This window comes from Eschrichtius robustus, chromosome 11, assembly GCF_028021215.1.
Source record: "Eschrichtius robustus isolate mEscRob2 chromosome 11, mEscRob2.pri, whole genome shotgun sequence".
In the NCBI taxonomy this organism is placed as follows: Eukaryota; Metazoa; Chordata; class Mammalia; order Artiodactyla; family Eschrichtiidae; genus Eschrichtius; species Eschrichtius robustus.
The window spans coordinates 99,946,215-99,966,210 of record NC_090834.1 but is presented as its reverse complement, the minus strand read 5'-3'; the positions used below and the strand labels follow the sequence as shown (position 1 = coordinate 99,966,210).

The 19,996-nt window shown below is 45.6% G+C and overlaps 1 protein-coding gene across 6 annotated transcripts in view; it reads right to left on the bottom strand.

The window, feature by feature from the left end:
- Positions 1 to 739: 739 nt before the first annotated feature.
- Positions 740 to 19,996, bottom strand: part of ATG13 (autophagy related 13) — a 48,825-nt gene continuing 29,568 nt past the window's right edge. For 5 of the 6 annotated variants that reach the window (XM_068555597.1, XM_068555593.1, XM_068555594.1 and 2 more), the window contains 12 exons: positions 19,774 to 19,820; positions 18,348 to 18,488; positions 14,823 to 14,863; positions 13,787 to 13,883; positions 13,383 to 13,481; positions 12,483 to 12,576; positions 8,286 to 8,425; positions 6,321 to 6,435; positions 5,694 to 5,771; positions 5,424 to 5,540; positions 4,537 to 4,665; positions 740 to 2,642 (listed from right to left, as the gene is read on the bottom strand). In XM_068555597.1, coding sequence (XP_068411698.1) covers positions 2,565 to 2,642; positions 4,537 to 4,665; positions 5,424 to 5,540; positions 5,694 to 5,771; positions 6,321 to 6,435; positions 8,286 to 8,425; positions 12,483 to 12,576; positions 13,383 to 13,481; positions 13,787 to 13,883; positions 14,823 to 14,863; positions 18,348 to 18,488; positions 19,774 to 19,820 — 1,176 coding nt within the window. In that variant the 3' untranslated portion in view covers positions 740 to 2,564. Of the gene's footprint in view, positions 2,643 to 4,536; positions 4,666 to 5,423; positions 5,541 to 5,693; positions 5,772 to 6,320; positions 6,436 to 8,285; positions 8,426 to 8,818; positions 8,930 to 12,482; positions 12,577 to 13,382; positions 13,482 to 13,786; positions 13,884 to 14,822; positions 14,864 to 18,347; positions 18,489 to 19,773; positions 19,821 to 19,996 lie in introns of all 6 variants that reach the window. The other variant, XM_068555598.1, reaches the window with a different exon arrangement.

Sequence of the window (19,996 nt, the reverse complement as noted above, 5' to 3'; positions counted from 1 at the left end):
ACACGTTACCTCACTGAATACTCTCACACAAGCCTTGAAATGCAAACATTACAGCCAAAGAAAATGAGGCTCTAAGAGGTTTCCTGGGACTTCCCTGGTGGTCTAGTGGTTAAGACTCCATGCTCCCAATGCAGGGGGCCTGGGTTTGATCCCTGGTCAGTGAACTAAGTTCCCACATGCTACACAGTGCAGCCAGGAAAAAAAAAAAAAATTCCCAACCAGCCCAAGGCCCCAGGACTCCAAACAGCCTGAATGGCTCTGAAACCTTGCTGTGCCTCACATGGCACTGCTCTTCCCTCCACGGAGCCTGTCGGTGACCCGGGGCTGCCCAGAAGTGGGAGGAAGTGGGCTAGGTTTTTCGACAGCTTGCAGGACAGGAGGCTATAAAGTACAGAAAAAGTTTATTGGAAATCTCTTGAATACATTTTAAAGTATAGCTCAATATTTCCAAATAAAGTAGGCTGGAGGAGCGGGAGGGGCTCTCCCACCTGGAGACACGACTGGTCCCAGCCCTGTCCCGGGGGTGCTGTGCGGGTCCGTCTAGGGCTCATACCTTTCATTGTACAGGGCTGAGGGACAAGGGCCGGCCTTGACAGTTGCTCTGCTCCTCCCAGGCTCAGCTCAAAGTCAGGGCTCAGCCTCCCTGGCCTCTCACTGATGGGGTCCTGAAGAAAGGCTGCTGCCTGCAGAGGCCAACAATTAGGAGTCAAAAGAGGCAAATGGCTAACAGGCCTTTCCATGTTTGGCCTTGGAAGAGGGCAGCGGCTGAGATACTGGGATGAGGTTGGGGAGTGGGGGGCAATCAGTAACTTACCGGGGCCTTCCCCCGTCTCAGTGCTGGGGCCTGGGGGGTAAGCCTGGATTGGTTTAGCAGGCCACAGGTGTGCTCTGGCCCAGTGACAGGACGGCCAGCTGGACGCCACTACTGGAAACACTTTTTTAGGCAGGAGAATGTGTGCACAGGGGCAGGGCTCAGCCCAACTGAGGCAGCATCAGAGCTGACCCCAGCCCTCAGAGATCAGCCTGGTAGGTGAAAACAATGCCACGTGCACTTGCTAACAAGCAATTGAGGGCCACCTGCTCTGCTGCAGAACAGCTGCTGCCAATGAATACCCCAGGTGGGCCAGAGGAGTGGGGTTGGGCCTATTAGTTAGGCGGGGAGGAACAGATGGTCAGTGGGTGAGGCTGGGCCCTTGACTTAACTCAAGTAACAATACCTGAATGCCCAGCTTTGGTTTCTCAACAAGGAACCAATCCAACTAATAAATCCCAGGGCAGTGTACAGACCCTGGGGTTAAAGAAAGGTGGTGGTTAGGCCTAGGTGGAAGAAGGAAAAGGCCCGTAACCCAGCCCTGAGAACCAGGAACAAATGCCCCAGGAGGAGGGGCCTGTCTGGCCTTCCCCGGGGCCACAGTGCCCCTCGGGCACTACATGTACCACAGCTCTGGGGAGTCATCACATTTCACACCCAAGACTTCCTGGGCTGCCAGAACAGAGTCAGTCTCTCTGGAGAAGCTGGGAGATTCAAAGTTCTCACCAGGAATATGTACATGTCCAAGGCAGAGCGTGATGTCAGTTCAAATGCAGCAATTCTGGGAGGTTCTGCTGCCCTCAGCCAGCCCTGTTCTTGGATCCCACCTTATACACATGGGAACGGAAATCCTCAGGGCAGCAACCTGAATCCGAGGAACCGCTACAGGAGGAGGCGCTGCCCCAGGAAGAGGCCCTCCAACCTTCCCCAAGTGAAAACGTCTAACCTCAAACATGTTTTCTCTACAAAATATCTGATTTCTCTGAAAGTAATAAATATTTACTGGGTTCTATAACCAAGGAGCAATGACAGGGGAAGGGAGAGGAAAGAGAACCTTTGCTGTGACTCCAATGACAGAATCCTAGAGAGGGAGGCTTCTGTTTCCATGGAGCTGAGCACAGGCAGCCGCCAGGGCTGCTCGGATGGGCTGGCACAGCCTTCAAGGGTGGGAATGGCTGACTCTAGGGTTCTCATCACCTTGGGCAGGAAGCCTGCCATACTGCCAAAAATACAGGCACGGGGCAGAGAGAGGGAGAGAGAGAGAGGAAGAAGATACCAGAACTAAAGGAGAAAGACCCTGAAGGAGAGCTTCCTTCCTTCCTCCTCCTAGCACTGTCTCCTTCCTCTTTCTGCCTCCACACCAGTCTCTGGGCTACCAGCTGGAATGTCGAATGGTGGATGGCAACGGCAGGCAGGCGAGGGGCCAGCTGCTGGGCAAACCCGGGGCAGGGGGCCGGCAGGAGGAGCGGGATGACAGCCTTTGTGAAGCAGCTGCTGAGGGCGGTATAAGCAGAGGGCCCTGCAGAGGGAGGTCAGAGGGTGAGTCCTCTCAAATGCTATCACTGGCCTTCATTGCTGCCGTGAGTCTCCAGGAGTGCAAGAGCAGGGACTTCCGGGTCCCCGTGGGGGAACCAGCCTCCCCTCCACCTGGCTTGAAGCGGGACAAGGGATGGGAGCAGCTGACGAGTGGGAGGCTCTCTGTCTCCTGGGACCACAAAAAGGGGATGCTGCTGGTACTCGAGGACACCAACTTTTACTGCAGGGTTTCTACAAAGGCATCAAATTCTCGGACATTCTTCTCGTGCACAGCCAGCTTCTCTGGTAGTGAGTCCTGTACCGGGAGGGGAGAGAAGAGCTGCTTATTCAGGTAGGGCCTTGAAGCCGGCTGTCACCCTGGGCTGAAGGGAGCACGGCAAAGAGTCCGGCTCAGCAGTGCTGGGTTGGAGAGCAAAGTGCCGAGCAACTGAGCAGGCACTGGCCAGTGGGCCTTTGCCCAGCAGGGGTTAGTGGAGGCTGGGGAGGTGGACAGAACAGCCTAGGGAATCCAAGCCGGCCACACACATAATGAGATGGAAAAGGACCATGGCAACAACGGGATGACACAGAGAAATTCAACGTGAAGTATCTGGCACCGATGAGACAGACATTAGAATAACACAGTAGGTTTAGAGCCCTACAAATTCAGAACGTGTACAAATGATTTCTTCACAGCCTGCGCTGCGCAGGCATCAGAATCCCCTGGGGGCACATGAACAATGCAGTCCCAGCCATACTCCCAAGAGATTCCGACCCGGCAGGTCTACAGTGAGGCCTAGGAATCTGCATCTTTACATCAGCTGAGAAGGGGATTCGTTAGAGGGGGTGGAGAGAGAACAATGAAAACAAAAAAACAGAACCATGAGGAGTTAAGTTTAACTGCCCTCAGGTATCAACCATTAATTAAAATTTGGTCCTAATCAGGTGGTCTGTCTCCATTGATGAATTTGCATTTGAAGAGTTCAGCCATCACAGAAGACTTCCTGACAGGCACGAGGTACTTGGTGCCACAGGGCTTACAAAGCAGCCCAGACAGGCCAGATGCCTGGGCGGGTTTGGGAGGCTGGGGCAACCAGCCAGCACTGCCTGCAGCCTCACGTTGAGCCCTTGGACTCCGGTTCCTTCCAAGCAAACTTCAAATGAGAGGCCAGGGAGTCAATGGTTAAAAGCCTAAAATCAGAAGCCAGACTCTTAGGGGTCAAAGCTTGTTTTGCCAGCTCAGTGTAACCACCAGCAAGTTATTTGTTCCCAGTGTCGTTTTTCTCATCTGCAAACTGGGATAATAAGAAAACCTACCTCTTAGGGTCGTTGAAGATTCATGTAAAGCACTTAAAAAATGCCTGGCACCTAGAAAGCTTCAATAAATGTTAATAATAATGGCATTATTGCTGTATTATTATTACTGAGCATGCTTTTCTGATTAAAGCAAATCAAGGGCAGCTAAACCTAGATTCCTGTTCCTAGAGCCATTCCTCTGATTTCGACACAGAAGGTGATATTCCCACCTCAGACAGAGGGACCCTGACATCTTGTGGCATGGGGCACCTTGAGTTTGCGGCTGTGCAGGGCATTCCCACCTCAGACAGAGGGACCCTGACATCTTGTGGCATGGGGCACCCTGAGTTTGCGGCTGTGCAGGGCACTCCTCTGTCCTTCAGAGACAGGAAATAGGAAACACCCTAAGCGGAGACGTGATCATTACAAGTCAGTATCAGGACATCTGGCTGAACACGAGAACCAGGGAACGAGCTCTCCAAGGAAAGGGCAAGAACACCAGTACTGGGGACCTTCTGTTTCTTTTGCCCTGTACCATTGTCATCCGCCTGGCAAGCTTAACAGCTGATGGCAAGAGCTGTTGGAGCAGGCTGGCTTAGTGGCATCAGCAAGTAGAAGCCATCAGGCACCAAACAACAGGAGTGTGTGAGAAATGCTGTGACAAGAGTGCAGAGAAAAGGAGGAAATGAGCACAAGCAAATTTGAGATAATGACCGCCAGGCACAATGCAAATCTCAAGTGTGATTCCAGGAAGGTAATGGTCTAAAAGTCTCCGTCCTGTTTCAGGGAAGATGGGAGGTGTGGGTGTGGAGGAGTAACAGGAAGAAATGTCCAGGCCTGTGGAGCAGCAATGACCATCAAAGGAGGAAAGGAGGCCAGAGGATGAGGTGGGGTGGGGGAAGGGGTTTCCATACCAAGTCCTCAGCCATGGACTGTGCCCCGATATCTATGGAGAGGCTGCTCAGCTGAGGGGGGTTCTGAAATTCACGATAGAAGGTCCCCAAGTCCATCGGAAGAATGTCGTCTTTAGAAAAAGCTGGTTTCTTAAAAAACAAGACAGACTCAAGTTTAGCTTGCCTTGGACCACAGAGGAAAATAAGAGGGGGTAAGCTATCAACAACCCTCTTTCCTTCCAGTAATTAGCAAAGAAAAGGCTCCTCCAGGCTTATCTTAGAGAAATCTTTACACCTTTCTCTTCTGGGCAGCTGAATTAAGCCTGGTGATGACATCCCTCTCCCCGGGTTAGGTTTTTGTCCCCTTCCTTCACACTCCTCTCCTTGGAAAAGGGCTATCCAGGGACTTCCCTGGTGGTCCAGTGGTTAAGAATCTGCCTTCCAACGCAGGGGACATGGGTTTGATCTCCGGTCGGGGAACTAGGATCCCACATGCCACGGGGCAGCTAGCCCACGCGCCACAACTAGAGAGAAGCCCGCGTGCTGCAACGAAAGATCCCGCGTGCCACAACTAAGACCCGATGCAGCCAAAAATTAAAACATTAAAAAAAAGGGCGGGGGCTATGCATTTATGAATAGGACCTATGCAGTTACCAATGGAAAATCCCATTTCAAGTTGAATTTCAATCAAAGACATGGCACAAAATGCCTTACTGCTGATGGGCCTCCAAATGCCTCCCCAAGCAGGGTGTAAGGGCAGGTTCCCCACATAAGATGCACAGCCAGCACCCATTCCCTCTGCCTACACCGACCCATCTGATCCCCGAAGTCCTGTTCAAGTGCAACGGATGCTTCCAGGTTTATTGCCCCCGAAGCAGCAAAGGTCAAGGAAGATGACAGCAACTTACGAAGTCGATCATGACAAAGTCGTCCTGGGTATTGCCACTGCTGCCCCCGCTGGAGCCATCAGAGTGCAGGCTGCCCTGAAGAGGAGATGTAGTCTCTGGGGAATCTGGAGGATTCACCTGTTTCAGAATAAGGCAGAGGTAGGGGCTGGTTCTGGGCACTGGCTGTAAACCAAAAGCCAAGGAGCATGGCTAATGGTCTGTGGACTCGCCCAGGAAGGACGATGACTACGGCACCATCTCACTGCAAACTTCAGTCAACGGTGGACTCACCATGGGATCCACATCCTCCAGCTCCAAATTCTTGGGAGCAAACATGGCAAAGGGTATGTCCAAACTGGTCAGGGTCACCTGAAGAGACACGGGAGAAAGTATTAGTGTCCCCCTTCCCCCAGTTTGCCTGCTTCCTTAGAGCCCACCAGAAGCCTGGGGGTCCAGCACGTTTGCACACCTCAGCTGACCATGCCATCCCTCAGGTTCCTGTCTTGTTGGAGACCTCTCCAACCTCCCGTGCCTCCCACTGCATGCCCATAGCATCAACAGGGGTGAGGGCTCCCCAGGACCCTGGGAATTCAGCTTTGGAAGCTGGACCCACAGCAATTCAGTAACAACTGCTTTTCACTGGCAGAGCTGAGGAGGAACTTCCTATTTCAAGTTAGGCTGAGGCAATGACACTTCAGTGTAACGTGTCTGTACCTAATGGCGTGGTCTCCTCTCCTATGTGATCACAGAGCAATAGTTAACTTTTATGGAGGGATGTCACAGGTTATTAATCCTCTTCACAAAAAATTCACACACACACACAATTTCGCATGCGATTTCAGTGGTTTCACAGATCCCAGGTAAGACCTCACTCTAAGGGCTCACACATTCTCACAGTTGCAGGGGCAGAAAAATCACCTGGTTGATGGGTTTGTTGACAAAAGCCCCCACTTTCCGGACAAAGATGGTCTCCAAGACATCATGGGGGGAGGCCCGTCCCTCACTGCTGTTTGACACAGTTTCAGTATCCTCACTGGAGGAGAAAGGTAATGTTGGTCCTCATTCTCAAACCATAGCAAAGCCTACTTGGTTCCTCATAAATCCACCATCTTGTGAGGCTGCAGCGTAGGGCAAGAGTTGCCCCCCACCAGCTCACACATGTGGGAAATGCCAATATGAGGTCTGGCAGCTGCCACTGTCACCCTCCCTTTTGAGTTGAGAGCAGAGGACTGCATTTCCTGGAAAAGCTAAAAATTATGCATATGTGAATGAAACTTGGTGTTACAATTGTGTAGAGCTTACATAAAATTTAATCTGTAATACCAATGCTAAGCATCAATCACCGTGCATCTAGCAATCATACATATAGGCAAACGGCTCTCTTAAGCAGCTAATTTTAATATTAATCTAATTACAAAGCCAGCCTCAAGATTTTAGATGTTTCCTGCCTTGTCTTGTTTTGTTATCTAAAGCTCCGTACCACGCTTCCTCCCTTCTCTTTGCCCCCAGTCATCCCTCTGCTCAGCAAGATGTTTCAATGACACATTCAATTTGGCGGCTCCCACTCCCTCCCTCTAGACTGAGGCTGAGTCCTGGAAGATGGGGGACTCCAGGCAGCAGAAACAGGGGCCCATACTGTCGCTGCCAGACTAGTAGTCATAGCCCTACAAGCAGCAGGGGATGGGAAAGCCTCAAAGCAGGGGCTCAAGATGGGGAGAACTATGCAGTCCAAGTGGCCTCTAGACTCCAGACAGCAGGGAGGACCAGCATTGAAGAACCCCCTACACAGGGTCCTCTGTCTTAAGTTACTCCCAGTCATACCCCAGGAATCAAGGCTCAGAAAACGAGAGTAAAATGACCAAGAGGATCCTCCTTTGATTCTCTAACAGGAGGAGGGATAAGAAGATGGAAGTTTGGGGAGCCAGGAATGAAAGTAATTACTTTTTCCTGATGGATGGCACAGAAAGATCTTCCCAATCTCCCCCTCCCTCCATCTCCACTGTGGGAATGGAAAAAAAAACCCAGGAATTTCTATTATCTGAAAGTTTGTTTAAGATGTGGTGGGGCAATCAACGTCATTATCTCTGGGGCCTTCCAGCTAAGGGAGGGAAGGGCAGGTCAAGACAGGCCCAGCTTCCCACAGAACTCCGAGTGTAATGGAAAGAGCAAGCCCAGGTTTTGCAATCCAGGGAGCTAGGCTTGTGTCTGGCCATTCTGTGAGCTAAGTGCTCTCTGAGGCAAACCGCTTAACCCTTCTGAGATCCTCTCATCTTTTAAAAGGAGGTAACCGTGGTGATTTTTGCAGGGTGGGATTATGAGGACTTTTATTTCCACCTAATCAATGTCTTCAAATTTTGTATTTTACAGACTGCATCACTTCTGCAATCAGAAAAGACACAGATTTTTTTTCTTTTTTAATTTTAGTGAGGGAAAATAGTTGTTTCTAAAGGATCTCCATGAGGCACTAACATAGTAGAAAAAGAAAATCAATCCTAACTGCCACCACAGACACACTGTGACTCCCGACGTCAGGGTTACGGTTAACGACGCCCTGTTCTGGTCTCAGAAAACACTGAGGATGCCAAGGGAGTCGATCGTGGGGTAAGAGAGAAACATCTGAAAAACACCTTCACTGGATGAGGGCGAGAAGCACCAAGCCCGACGCTTGCTGTTAGCAGCAGTGCCCAGGGCGAGCTTCCTCACGTATCGGCTGCAATGTACGATTCTTATTGAGAATTTTAAGGATTCCACATTTTTCCCTCAAAGGCCAAGCCTGAGCCAATGCTGAAAGCTACTCTTTACTGATACCAAATAAGCACATGTGCCGGGGAGGACAGGTCCCTGGCTGGTCTGAAGAGCAGCAGAGCCAAGATGTGAACTCACCTGCTGGAAGGTGTGGCAGCACAATGGGCCCCATCAGAAGGGGTGTAGGTTGCCAGTCTCTCCTGGTCACCAGCCTGGGCACCGTGGGCAGGCTGGTTGGGAGCAAGGGGTACCCCACCTTCCTTCCCAGGAACCATTAGCTTTGGGGAAAAATGGAAAAATACAGTGAATCATGGCTGTGTCAGGTAGAAGGGAAAACTCATGGCCTAGCATGATGGTATCTGCTTTCCAGTTTTTCCATCACCAATGCTGCCACCAAGTGGGCAGGAAACCTGGGAAATCTTTATCCCGTCTGGGACTCAGTTAATGGAAGACATGCATGGAAATGACTACAGAGGGAAAGACAGGGAGAAAACACTTGGGAAACTCTTCTTTCCTTTCTGAAGTCTAAAAGGCCCCCGCTCAGAATCATCTTAGTCCTCCAAAGCTACAGAAGAGCTTTGAACACTGGTGTCTCAAGAGGCCCTTCAAATGTGTCAGGGCAGGGGAGGCAGCGTAGGAACCCCTAGTGTCCTCCCCATCTTTAAAGATACCTGGTAAGGGTGTGTGGTGTTTAAGCCGGCAGCAAACACTGCTGGACAAGCCAGGTCAGCTGATCCAACGCCCAGGGCAGCAGGCTGACAGGAAAGGCGAGAGCTTGAAAGCTAAGCAAGAGAAAAACAAAGAAGGGCAGAGGAAAGGAGGAGGAAAAAATAGGCAATCCTAGAGTATGACTAATGATCAAGATCGGCAGAGAGGTAAGGAATGGATCCCAGCCCACATCCTCACGGTGCAGGGGGCCTGATGTAAGGGTTAAAGACAGACCAGGCCATTACTCTGTAAATAAGAAAGCAGACTTGTTTGCAGTGGGATTGAGATTCCCAGCTCTGTGCCTCCCAAAAGCCTCAAACGAGTTCCTTGCACCCCCTTTTCCCAGGGGCTCAGCTAACTATTTCAGTTTCCACCCCGGCAGATCTGTGGAGTACAAGCCTGGGCAGAACTCGGAGCCAAAGTCATCAGTTTTTCCCAGGTCATTCTATTTTCTCCTTTGACCTTGAGGTCCCTTTGAAACAGAAGCAGTCTTCTCTAATCACACCCTCCATCACCACTGGGTTTGGGAGGGTTCCTATTTATATTGAAAAAGAAAGAAAACCATTCTTGGATGGTTTATTTGGAAAAAAAGATATAAACAACTCCATGTATTTTTCACATCAATGGTAGGAGGAGGGGCAAATGACAAATCCTATTTTGGGCTGCTGTGCTATGGCTGTATCCTGTTAAAAATCAATTAACACGCCTCAAAATAACCCACAGAAAACTTGGGGATATTTAAATAGCTATACCCTGTACTTTATTCACAGTTTTTAAATAAAAAGATACCGCCTGATTATATATACCCCCTTCTTCCCAGTATGGACTCACTTGATGGGAAAAGGCCAGTCCTGCCATGGGGACCCTCAGAGTGTCCGTCACCACAGGAGTAGGGGTCTGAAAATGTGCCTTTGTGACAGTAAACACACACTGTGCACAGATACACACAAAGACAGGAGAAACAAGAGAAGAAAAAAGAAAAGGGACTTGAGAAAGAAGTGAAAAAACTCTGGAAAGGGCAGTTGCAATAGAGGCTGAAATGTACAATGAAGTCAGGAGGGAAGCAGGGAGAGAGCTGCATGACTGCCTTTGGAAAAGGACCGCTTGGAAGGATGTGAAGAAGAGATGTTTATCCCTGGTGCTCTCCCCGAGGAGCAGGTGGAAAACAACGCTGAGCTGAGCTGCTATGACTTGGCGAAACCTGAACCAAGCATTAGTCTGTCTTTAGTCAAAAGAGGGTGGAAGTTAGAGAACAGCTTCCAATAGGAAGGTCCTGAAAACAGACACAAGGTGTGCTGAGCAGGAATGAGGACACTGAGGTTAAGATGTTAGACTGAAAGCCTTTTTCTGGGGACTCAGGATCTGCAGGCTCAGGTTTAAACAGTTGACGTTTGTTGGCTGGAACTTTAAAATGCTCAGATACCCAGCTGCAAACTTTCCTACATCATCTCAGGGAAGATGAGTGGGGGTGTGCAGGTGTAGGCATCAGGGTGTGTGTGTGCACGCTCTTACAGTCCCTGACGGTGTAGGAGAACTTCATGGAGTAAAAGCTGAGGCATTTTCAAAACTCATGATTTCAAAGCTAATTATGGGCATGATGATTGTTTTGGGTCTTGCTGTTCCATCTTTAAGTCTTGCCAATTAGCGAATTAACGCCTAGAATTGGAGGTAGGACCTTAAGTCACAGTAGCAGGTTCAGGGTCGCAACTATTTCTTGACTCAACTCTGTGCCCAAATGACACAATGATCCTTATTTTGTTGGGGGGCGGGGAAACCCCAGCCCATTAACATGTATTTACTGGATTCTAGCAAAAGCTCAAATAGAAGTTGTTGAACAATTATGCAATTCCCTAGGTTAAACCAAGGAAGAAACTATTTCAATATTTACAGGAACAAGGAGACCAGATGGCATATGATTTTTCTCTCTCTGTTCTACCATCAAGGTTCTAAATGAGTATTTCTGCACCAAACTGTACCAGTCTTGATTATAGGTACTCAGGGAGAAATGACAAGGCTCACCCATGGGGTGCTCAGTATTGATGAGATCTTGACGTGATCTACTTTTAAACTGTAAGAAGACACAACTGATACCATGAAAAATATAGACTCTCCTTACACAGGTTAACAAACTTTTTTGCAAACATCAGGTACAGAAACTACTTAACTTCCCTTTACTTTTGGGGTCAGGTCGAATTTCCACTGTATCAGAGAAAAAGACAAACTGATTTGTTAAGGCCCAGACTCACCATCCCTCATATCTCCCAAGTTTATATACTGTTTATGAATTTATCACTTGTAAAACAAAACTGTTTAATGAACATTAAATGACATATTCACATTTTGATGATCTTAAAAAACAATCTACTCACTAATGTGCACTAGTAAGAAAGTGGGCTTTCCCCCCCTTTTTTGGTCAGGATTGTTCCATGTCAGCAAGTGTACCAGAAGCTACCCCCTCCCAGAGCAATGGCGACATCCATGCCTACATATATTAACAGGTGGAGGGAAAAAACAATTCCCCCACCCCCAAACCAGCCTGTCTAGGTAACTTTACAACAAGAATCTCTTTAACTCTAAACTGGGACAATAGAAATAATAGTGATCCATGGATTTTGTAAAGTGCTTCACACACCAGTTAGCTTTTGTGCTTAACTTCTGCTTTTAAAACAAATTAGAACTATAATTTTAATCCAGTACCTAACAACCCAGGATATAATAAATTAAAATTTTTTCTTAATTAAGAAAACATAGAAAATAAAAATGTATGGATAGCTAATTAATTTGTTGGGTCCCCCAAGTCAGATGGTGAAAAGGGATAATCTGGGGCTAGTTTCAAGGAAAGCAGAACTGACTGAGGTCTAGAACCATCTAATATGAAAGCCAAGAGGAGGGAAATAATAGAGATGATGGGCAGGCAATGGGTAGAAGATGAATGACTTGGGGTGGAAGGGAAGAAATGTGTCCCTGAAATTCAGTCAGCTGGCAAAAATGACTCCTTATCTGAAGCAGTCTCAGTACCACATCTATCATACAACACTTCTTTGTGAGAAGAAGTTCTCACATTGTTTGGAGACTGTGTTTTATTGAAACTGGATTTGACACTGAAGAGGGACTCAAGTGGAAAAGTTAATGGTTAAAAATGTTCAGAGAGGGAATGCAGATAGGCAGATATTTGTGTAACTATTAAGAAAAACTGCACAGCTGGTGTCTTACTGGCATTTTATGCTAAATAATCATTGGCTCCTTTTGTGCTCCTTCCATTATGAGGAACCATATTTACCACTTCCAAGAAGAAGTAGCTACCAAATTAACAAGTGTAGGTTAGAGTACCTCTCTGGTACCAGAACACATTTCTGATTTTCTGTGACTGATTTTCTAGGGAATTTTAAGATGTCCCCAGGAAGGTAAAGGTTACATGTAATCTTGCAGGTTAAGAATGATTACAGACTAGAAACACTGCAACACTACCGGCTGGATAAGAAGGCTCTCCCTCACCCCTCAAAATAACCTCCTTGAAATAATCACCATCACCACCAAAAGAGATTGTATCTAAATTTTGACACCATTTCATAAGGCTCATATATGTACCAAATAACTACTGCCACCCCAGATCCTGTTTCCCCCTACCTGGGATGGAGGGGAGGTGGAAAAAGAGGTGGTACACACTTCTTGAGAATCTTCCACAGAAGGATATGTTACTCCAGTGTCCTCACCAGCGGTTCTATGGTGAGTGGAAAAGAAATCATGAACTGACTGACGGCAGTCAATTTCAGAAAGGATACAAAGAGAGGTTAGATACGGATGCAAGTTGTGACATGAACTGTTTCAGGCAGAGTTCCTAATGGCAAGGGAGGTATGTTGAATCCTTGATAATTTCAAACATTTCCAGAAAGCAGCATCTAGAGGTTGACAATGGCTTTTTTTTTAATCCAAACATTTTACCTGACATATCATTTGAGAGGATTTTCTTAAGCCTGGCCAGTGTTGTGACCAAGAATTATCAGCAATAGAGAATGCAGTGAAACAAAAGTCTAGACTCCAAAGACAAAACCTATCCAACTTCATGAGTCCTGTACAGAAAGGCAGTATCTCTCCTGATACAAATCTATTCCAATCTCCAGAAAATTCTGTTATCTGGGATCTAGGTCTGGAGATATTTGATTCTGATGTATAAAACTGCATTGTGCCAGCCAATGGTGACCTGAAAACCATTTAATTTGCAAAGGACATTCTACAAATTACTGCCACTCTCACAGTCTCGAAGTAAAATCAAATCAAAAGTCAAATCATTACTGTCAAGATCCAAAATATCCAAGAATTTTCTGACATTTGGTACACCCTAAGTCTTGGTATACCTTATAGGCAGCAGCAAGAATGAAAGCTGGCCACTCTACTTCCCTCCACATGGCGTCTCCATCAGTGCCCCCTGCCTTTCAGTGAGTGCTGATAAAGGTGCTCTATGGACCTGTGCAAGATGGATGCTTCTGCCTAGCTGCAGTTTGGGAAAGTGTTTTTCACATTCCTCACCTGTAATTGCAGGGATGCATGGGTGAGGAGCTGGGATAGGGACGGTCCACAAAGTGATCAATAATAATCCCCATGATAGGTGGGGTCCTCTCAAAGTGCCTGTAATGCAGTAAGCAGATTGCCGTATTTGTTAGAATGCCTTGTCAAGTCCCCCTGAAGTCCTCAGAGAGCCCCTCGCCTCTTATCTATTGGCAGGAATCACAGAGCCTTAACTACTACATCCCTAAATATAAACCACCAATTCTACATTGGCTCTGGGACACTCAGATTCTCCAATCTGGAGAAAGGGTTCTCTCAGTTCAGCAATGCAGGAGCTGAATTGTAGGCTTAGCCACAGGGTTTGGAGGAAAACAACTTTAATATCTTTAGAAGAGTTCTATTGGATTCCAAGGCTCTTTCCTCACCTGGTAGACATGAATGCCAAGTTAATTCTGTAAGCACAAGAAAGAGTGATGGTGCCCAAAGGGGTACCCACTGTCCCAACACGAACTGTCTGGAAACCTAGGAAAAGAGATAAATAATTAGGTTTTCCAGAGAATACTTACAGTACCCCCAGTCTGTCTTTCCCTGAACCACTTAGCCTGTTGTAATATCTCTGGCATCACCCACTTAGCACCCTGAGTGCAGCAGCCTCAATTTCATACATACATGTATGTGTGTATATATATATATTTTTTTTTCAATTTATTCTATATTGACCTAATATTGCCAGGGGAAACAGCATTCTATTTCCAGATAAAACTACCTTCAAAGAGGTAAAATGATTATTAGTCCTAAAGCTTAAACAAGCCCTAACCAACCCTGTCCAGATGTGCTACTAAGACAGCAAAGGGGCACAGGGAGTTTCTCACACAAACACCTCAATGAAGTAAATGCACTCCCACCCAAGTTGCCACCCCAGAACTAAATATAGAGAAGAGTCAGAGTGTTACAACAAAGCTTTCCTGGTTTTCTTGGTTTCATTTCCAGCTTTTCAAAATTGTTGATGCTCATCAGAGACATTTAACATGCTCATTGTAGAAAATTAGGAAAGCAGACAGTCGTATAAAGCAGGGGTCCCCAACCCCTGGGAGACCGGGCCACAGAGCAGGAGGTGAGTGGCGGGCAAGCGACTGAAGCTTCATCTGCCGCTCCCCATCACTAGTATCACCCCCCACTTCCGTGGAAAAATTGTCTTCCACAAAACCGGTCCCTGGTGCCAAAAGGTTGGGGACCACTGGTATAAAGAGTAAGAAAGAATACTGAGTTACTGGAACTTTTGGGAAAATTATTCAGTCATTCCCTGGTGATTCTTTGGACCACCTACCTGTCTTTTCCTTACTTGTATCACTCATACTAAAATCACAAGCTATGTATTATTACAGGCAGCATCCAAGCATATCTCTGAAGTCAGGAGAGCTCTTAACAACACTACAAATGTTTTTCAACCTTGATACATACCTTCTCCTAAGCCATTCAGCTGAACTTCCCCAAAATATATTCTGTAGGGAAGCAAGAAAACAAATGTTACCTGATTCTTTATTCTAAGGGCCTACATACCAAACACCGAGAAACAAAATAAACAAAACCAGCCCTTCTTTTCTTATCTGCATGAACATCTCTCCTAATGGTGTAATATTGCTACCACTTGATTAAGCTGTAGGCATGGGCATGTAGATGGAGAGGACTGGTTAAGAAATTAGGAGAATAGGGACTTCCCTAGTGGCACAGTGGTTAAGAATCCACCTGCCAATGCAGGGGACACAGGTTTGAGCCCTGGTCGGGAAGATCCCATATTCTGCGGAGCAACTAAGCCCGCGCACCACAACGAAGAATAGCCCCCTGCTCACCACAACTAGAGAAAGCTGGCGCACAGTAACGAAGACCCAACGCAGCCAAAAATAAATAAATTAATTAATTAAAAGAAAAAAAAAGGATCAGTTAGTAAATATTTTATGCCTGTGGGCCACATAGTCTGTAGCAACTACTCAGCTTTGCTGTTATACTGCAAAAGTAACCATTGATTAATAGGTAAACGAATAAAGTGGCTATGTTGTAAGATAATCTTATTTATAAAAACAAGGGACTGGGGCTTCCCTGGTGGCGCAGTGGTTGAGAGTCTGCCTGCCAGTGCAGGGGACGCGGGTTCGAGCCCTGGTCCGGGAGGATCCCACATGCCGCGGAGCAACTAGGCCCGTGAGCCACAACTACTGAGCCTGCACGTCTGGAGCCTGTGCTCCACAACAAGAGAGGCCGCGATAGTGAGAGGCCCGCGCACCGCGATGAAGAGTGGCCCCCGCTTGCTGCAACTAGAGAAAGCCCTTGCACAGAAACGAAGACCCAACACAGCTAAAAATAAATAAATAATAAAAAAAACAAGGGACTTCCCTGGTGGTCCAGTGGTAAAGAATCTGCCTTCCAATGCAGGGGATGCGGGTTCGATCCCTGGTTGGGGAACTAATATCCCACATGCCGCGGGGCAACTAAGCCGTGCGTCACAACTTCTAAGCTCACGTGCCTCAACTAGACAGCCTGTGTGCCCCAAACTACAGAGCCCACGCGCTCTGGAGCCTGTGCACAACTAGAGAGAGAAAACCTGCATGCCACAACTAGAGAGAAGCCTACGTGCTGCAACTAAGACCCAATGCAGCCAAAAAAGAAAAATAAATACATAAATTTAAAAAATATATTAAAAAATAAAAATAAAAACAAGTAACTGGTCTGCTGACCATAGTTTGCTGACTCCTGCCATAAAGTAATACACGAATGATGTTAATAAACTGTTGCCAAAGGAGATTTTGCCAGGTACCCTCTGACAAAAAGCTGACAATCAGTTCACTACTCATCTGAATATGGGTACAGTGCTTTAAATAATCTGATTATGCCCCACTTTTTCTTGGCTATATTCTTTATGCCACTCAGGTGCTAAGCAAAAGTTTTCTTCACAGATAGTACACAATAAAACTTTAATGCAGTCTTGATGAACAACAAATTCAGAATGATTTTTTATAACAATGTAGTTTTACAGTGAAATTGTCAGATCTACAGGATCAGGGGAAAAAATGATAGTACAGCAAAACAAACAAACAAACAAAAAACCAAGACAAGACTATTGTTTAACGGCCTAAGGCTATACTGTTAAACTGTTACCAATAGTACAAAAAGAAAAAAAATAGAAAAAAAGAGCTAAATCTACCTGTGACATAACGTACTTCTCTATGGTTTAAGCTACAGCTATTTGTATCCAAAAAGCAATCCTAAATGATAAGCAATCAGTGAGCAATAAATACTGTATTACTCCAGAGATACAATGAAGGCTTGAAACACAAGTATGAAAAGGACTAGGAGTCCTAGTTAACTAAGCTGATGACTAGTAGTGTAACATGGCTACTTACAGAAGAACCAAAGTGAAGGAAACTTAGCATAGGTAAATGGGAAATAAGAGTTAGAAAGGAATCTATTATATCTAAATAAAAGTCTAGTCATTTTCAAATGGAATACTCATCCTGAAACCTGGGAAGACAACAAAAAAGTATTAAAGACTTGGAAAAATAAATATAGGTAGGGTTGCTAGATTATTTCAACAGAACTAGTTAAGTCTCTAATCCTTGGTCCTTCAATCCTGCTATACTAATTCTTCTAAAGATCAGCTCTAGGGACTTCACTGGTGGCGCTGTGGTTAAGAATCCGCCTGCCAATGCAGGCGACACGGGTTCGATCCCTGGTCTGGGAAGATCCCACATGCCGCGGAGCAACTACGCCCGTGCGCCACAACTACTGAGCCTGCACTCTAGAGCCCGAGAGCCACAACTACTGAGCCTGCGTGCCACAACTACTGAAGCCTGCGTGCCTAGAGTCCATGCTCCGCAACAAGAGAAGCCACCACAACGAGAAGCCTGTGCACCGCAACAGAGGGTAGCCCCTGCTCGCTGCAACCAGAGAAAGCCCGTGCGCAGCAATGAAGACCCAAGGCAGGCGAAAATAAATAAATTACTTAATTAAAATAAATAAAGATCAGCTCTATACATGTTAAGCCAAAGGCTAAAACCCATGGCTCATCACTAATATGAAACAGAGTCTTGGATGATTTAGGAATCCTTGAATTTTCATGCTCTGCTCTCACACTTTGCTACACATCCTCCTCACCACCACTCTGGTCCACTCGACAATCTGAGTACAGCTCATTTCCACCCCCATTTCTGTGCCTTGCCATCTGCTGTACACCCCACCTGGAATGATCATGCTCCCTCACTTCCAACAGATGAAATTTTCTCTGCCTCAAGGTCTAGCTGGAATGCTACTTCCTCCATGAAGCCTGTCTTGATTCTCCCACCCAGAACAAACTTTTTCTTCCTGTGTTTTCACAGCACTTTTTTTCCTGACACTGCTATGCAAATCCTGCTTTTTACTGTGACTTATGCATGTACCAAACCATTTCCCCCATTAGATTAGAAACAGTATTAGTACAGCTGGGCCTCTGTATAGTTCTTCCTTGGGCCTACCACAATGCTTGCCTCAAAAAAGAACTCAAATATATGTTGATGTGAAATACTACAAGGAAAATACTCAAAGAACTGTTAACCAGTTCTTTACGTCCACAGACAACTAATTAAAAACACACTGAATAAGCAGTTTGCTACACAAAAAGTTTTAATCTAACTCTGGAATATAGAACATTGTGGAGTCTTCCCAGGATAGCCTGTTTTTCAAAGTCTTAACTTCCTTTTCCAACAATGAGATATATATCAGTAGGACTTCAAAATCCATTCTACAGGAGTCACGACTGTGTACAAACAAAAGAATAACGAACTTGGTTGCTTTACAAAAAGCTGAGGTTCAGAAGGGAGAATAGATAATCATAGTAAAGCTACAGCATCAACTATCCAAACGTCTGTCTAAAAACTAATTATGGAATACCTGAATGCTGGTCACACAATGTGCAAAATGATGAGGCCGATGAGTGAATCACGAAGGTGAGCTGCTTACCTGTACAATATGACATATTCATGCCCTTGTTTCCTGGAGAGTCTGTAAGCTGGTGTCACCCTAGTTATAGCAAGGAGAGACTTCAGTAGCAACGACAGTCTGTTGTACACGGCATAGGAAACTTTGATTTCTTTATCACACCTGAGGAGCAAAGACACTATCAGCATTCTCCTACTCCACTAATGAAAAGCAAAGAACAGAAATGCAATGAATACAGATGTCAGTTATGTTCCAGCTAGCGACTGAGATTAATTTGTTAGCATTAGAATATATATATATAAAATTGAATCACTTTGCTGTACACTAGAAACTAATACAACATTGAATATCAACTATACTTCAGTTTAAAAAATCTAAAAAAAAAATCTGTTAGCATTATTCACAAGTTCTGATAGAATATAATCTGATTTGCACTCTAAATAACCTTTCACAGACTATTACAGTCAACAGAGAGAGTCACAAATTAAGTGCTGGAACTGTATAAGATTAAATTTATTATTAAAACATGTTCTGAACTAACGTTGTAGTTAGAGTTCTTTGTCAGCTTATCAACAGATTGTTGAAGTTAGCCAAAGTTTCACTTTCTCATGCACTAGACAAAGGCAGGTGGGCACCAAAAGGTATCCAATATATTTTTTTTCTAGCTTTGAAGCAGTTATCTTTCTATGAAATAAAGCAACACCCTTAAAAACAGTAATTCAATATTGCAATTGTATTACTAAAGGTGCAAACAATTTCAATGTACTATCTTACGAGCAGTTTACCTCTATACATCTAACAGGAAATCTGGAGAAGTGTTTGGCACTAAAATTTTGAACTATAACCTGGCAGTTGCTTTCTATTTAAGAAAGAAAAATAATGCCCATACCACTCATACTTATTAATAAGATTTTTCTTCTGATGTGTTGCTATTTCCTCAATTTTCCTATATATATTCTTCTTGGAAACTAAAGCTTTGGGCAGGAAGTAAGCTAATCTGCCCTGAAAGAAGAAAACGGAGGGGGAAAATAACATGCATTTCCAATCCGTGACCAACACAGCATGTCTAAAAGGAGTAGTGAGGGGAAATCTTATTGGATGTCTGCCACACAGAAAACAGACAAAACAGAGTAGTCATGTTACAAGAGCTCAAGGGATTTAATCAGAGAACTATCTGTACTCTGGGAAAACAACAAATCCTTTTTCCGCTTTCTCTCTGCTCCTCTCCCTGTGGTGTCTGAGTCTATCTGGACTGACACTCCCTCTGAAGGTCATCTCTGTGCCTGGGCTGGAAGCCAAGCATGAAGCAAACTGTAGCAAAGACGTATTGGCTCTGTTAAGTGGTCAGAACCCTCTCCATGACTGGTACAAAGCCCTGCTTTTCACACGATGTCGTGCACTTTATCCTCAGCTACCACAACGAAGGACCCTAAGACAGACCACTTACTTTTCATTCATTTCCAGACACCAGATTTCTAGCTCCATGGAATCTCCCTGTAGATAGAACAATTGAAAGATATTTCAGGGTTTTTTTAATCTTCTTTTTCCTTATTATAAAGCACTATACAGTCACTATAAAAATATTAGAAAGTATAAATAAGCAAAAAGAGACATCCATTTATAATCCAATCAGTGATTTTTCTAAATAAAAGTGAGATCATACTATATAT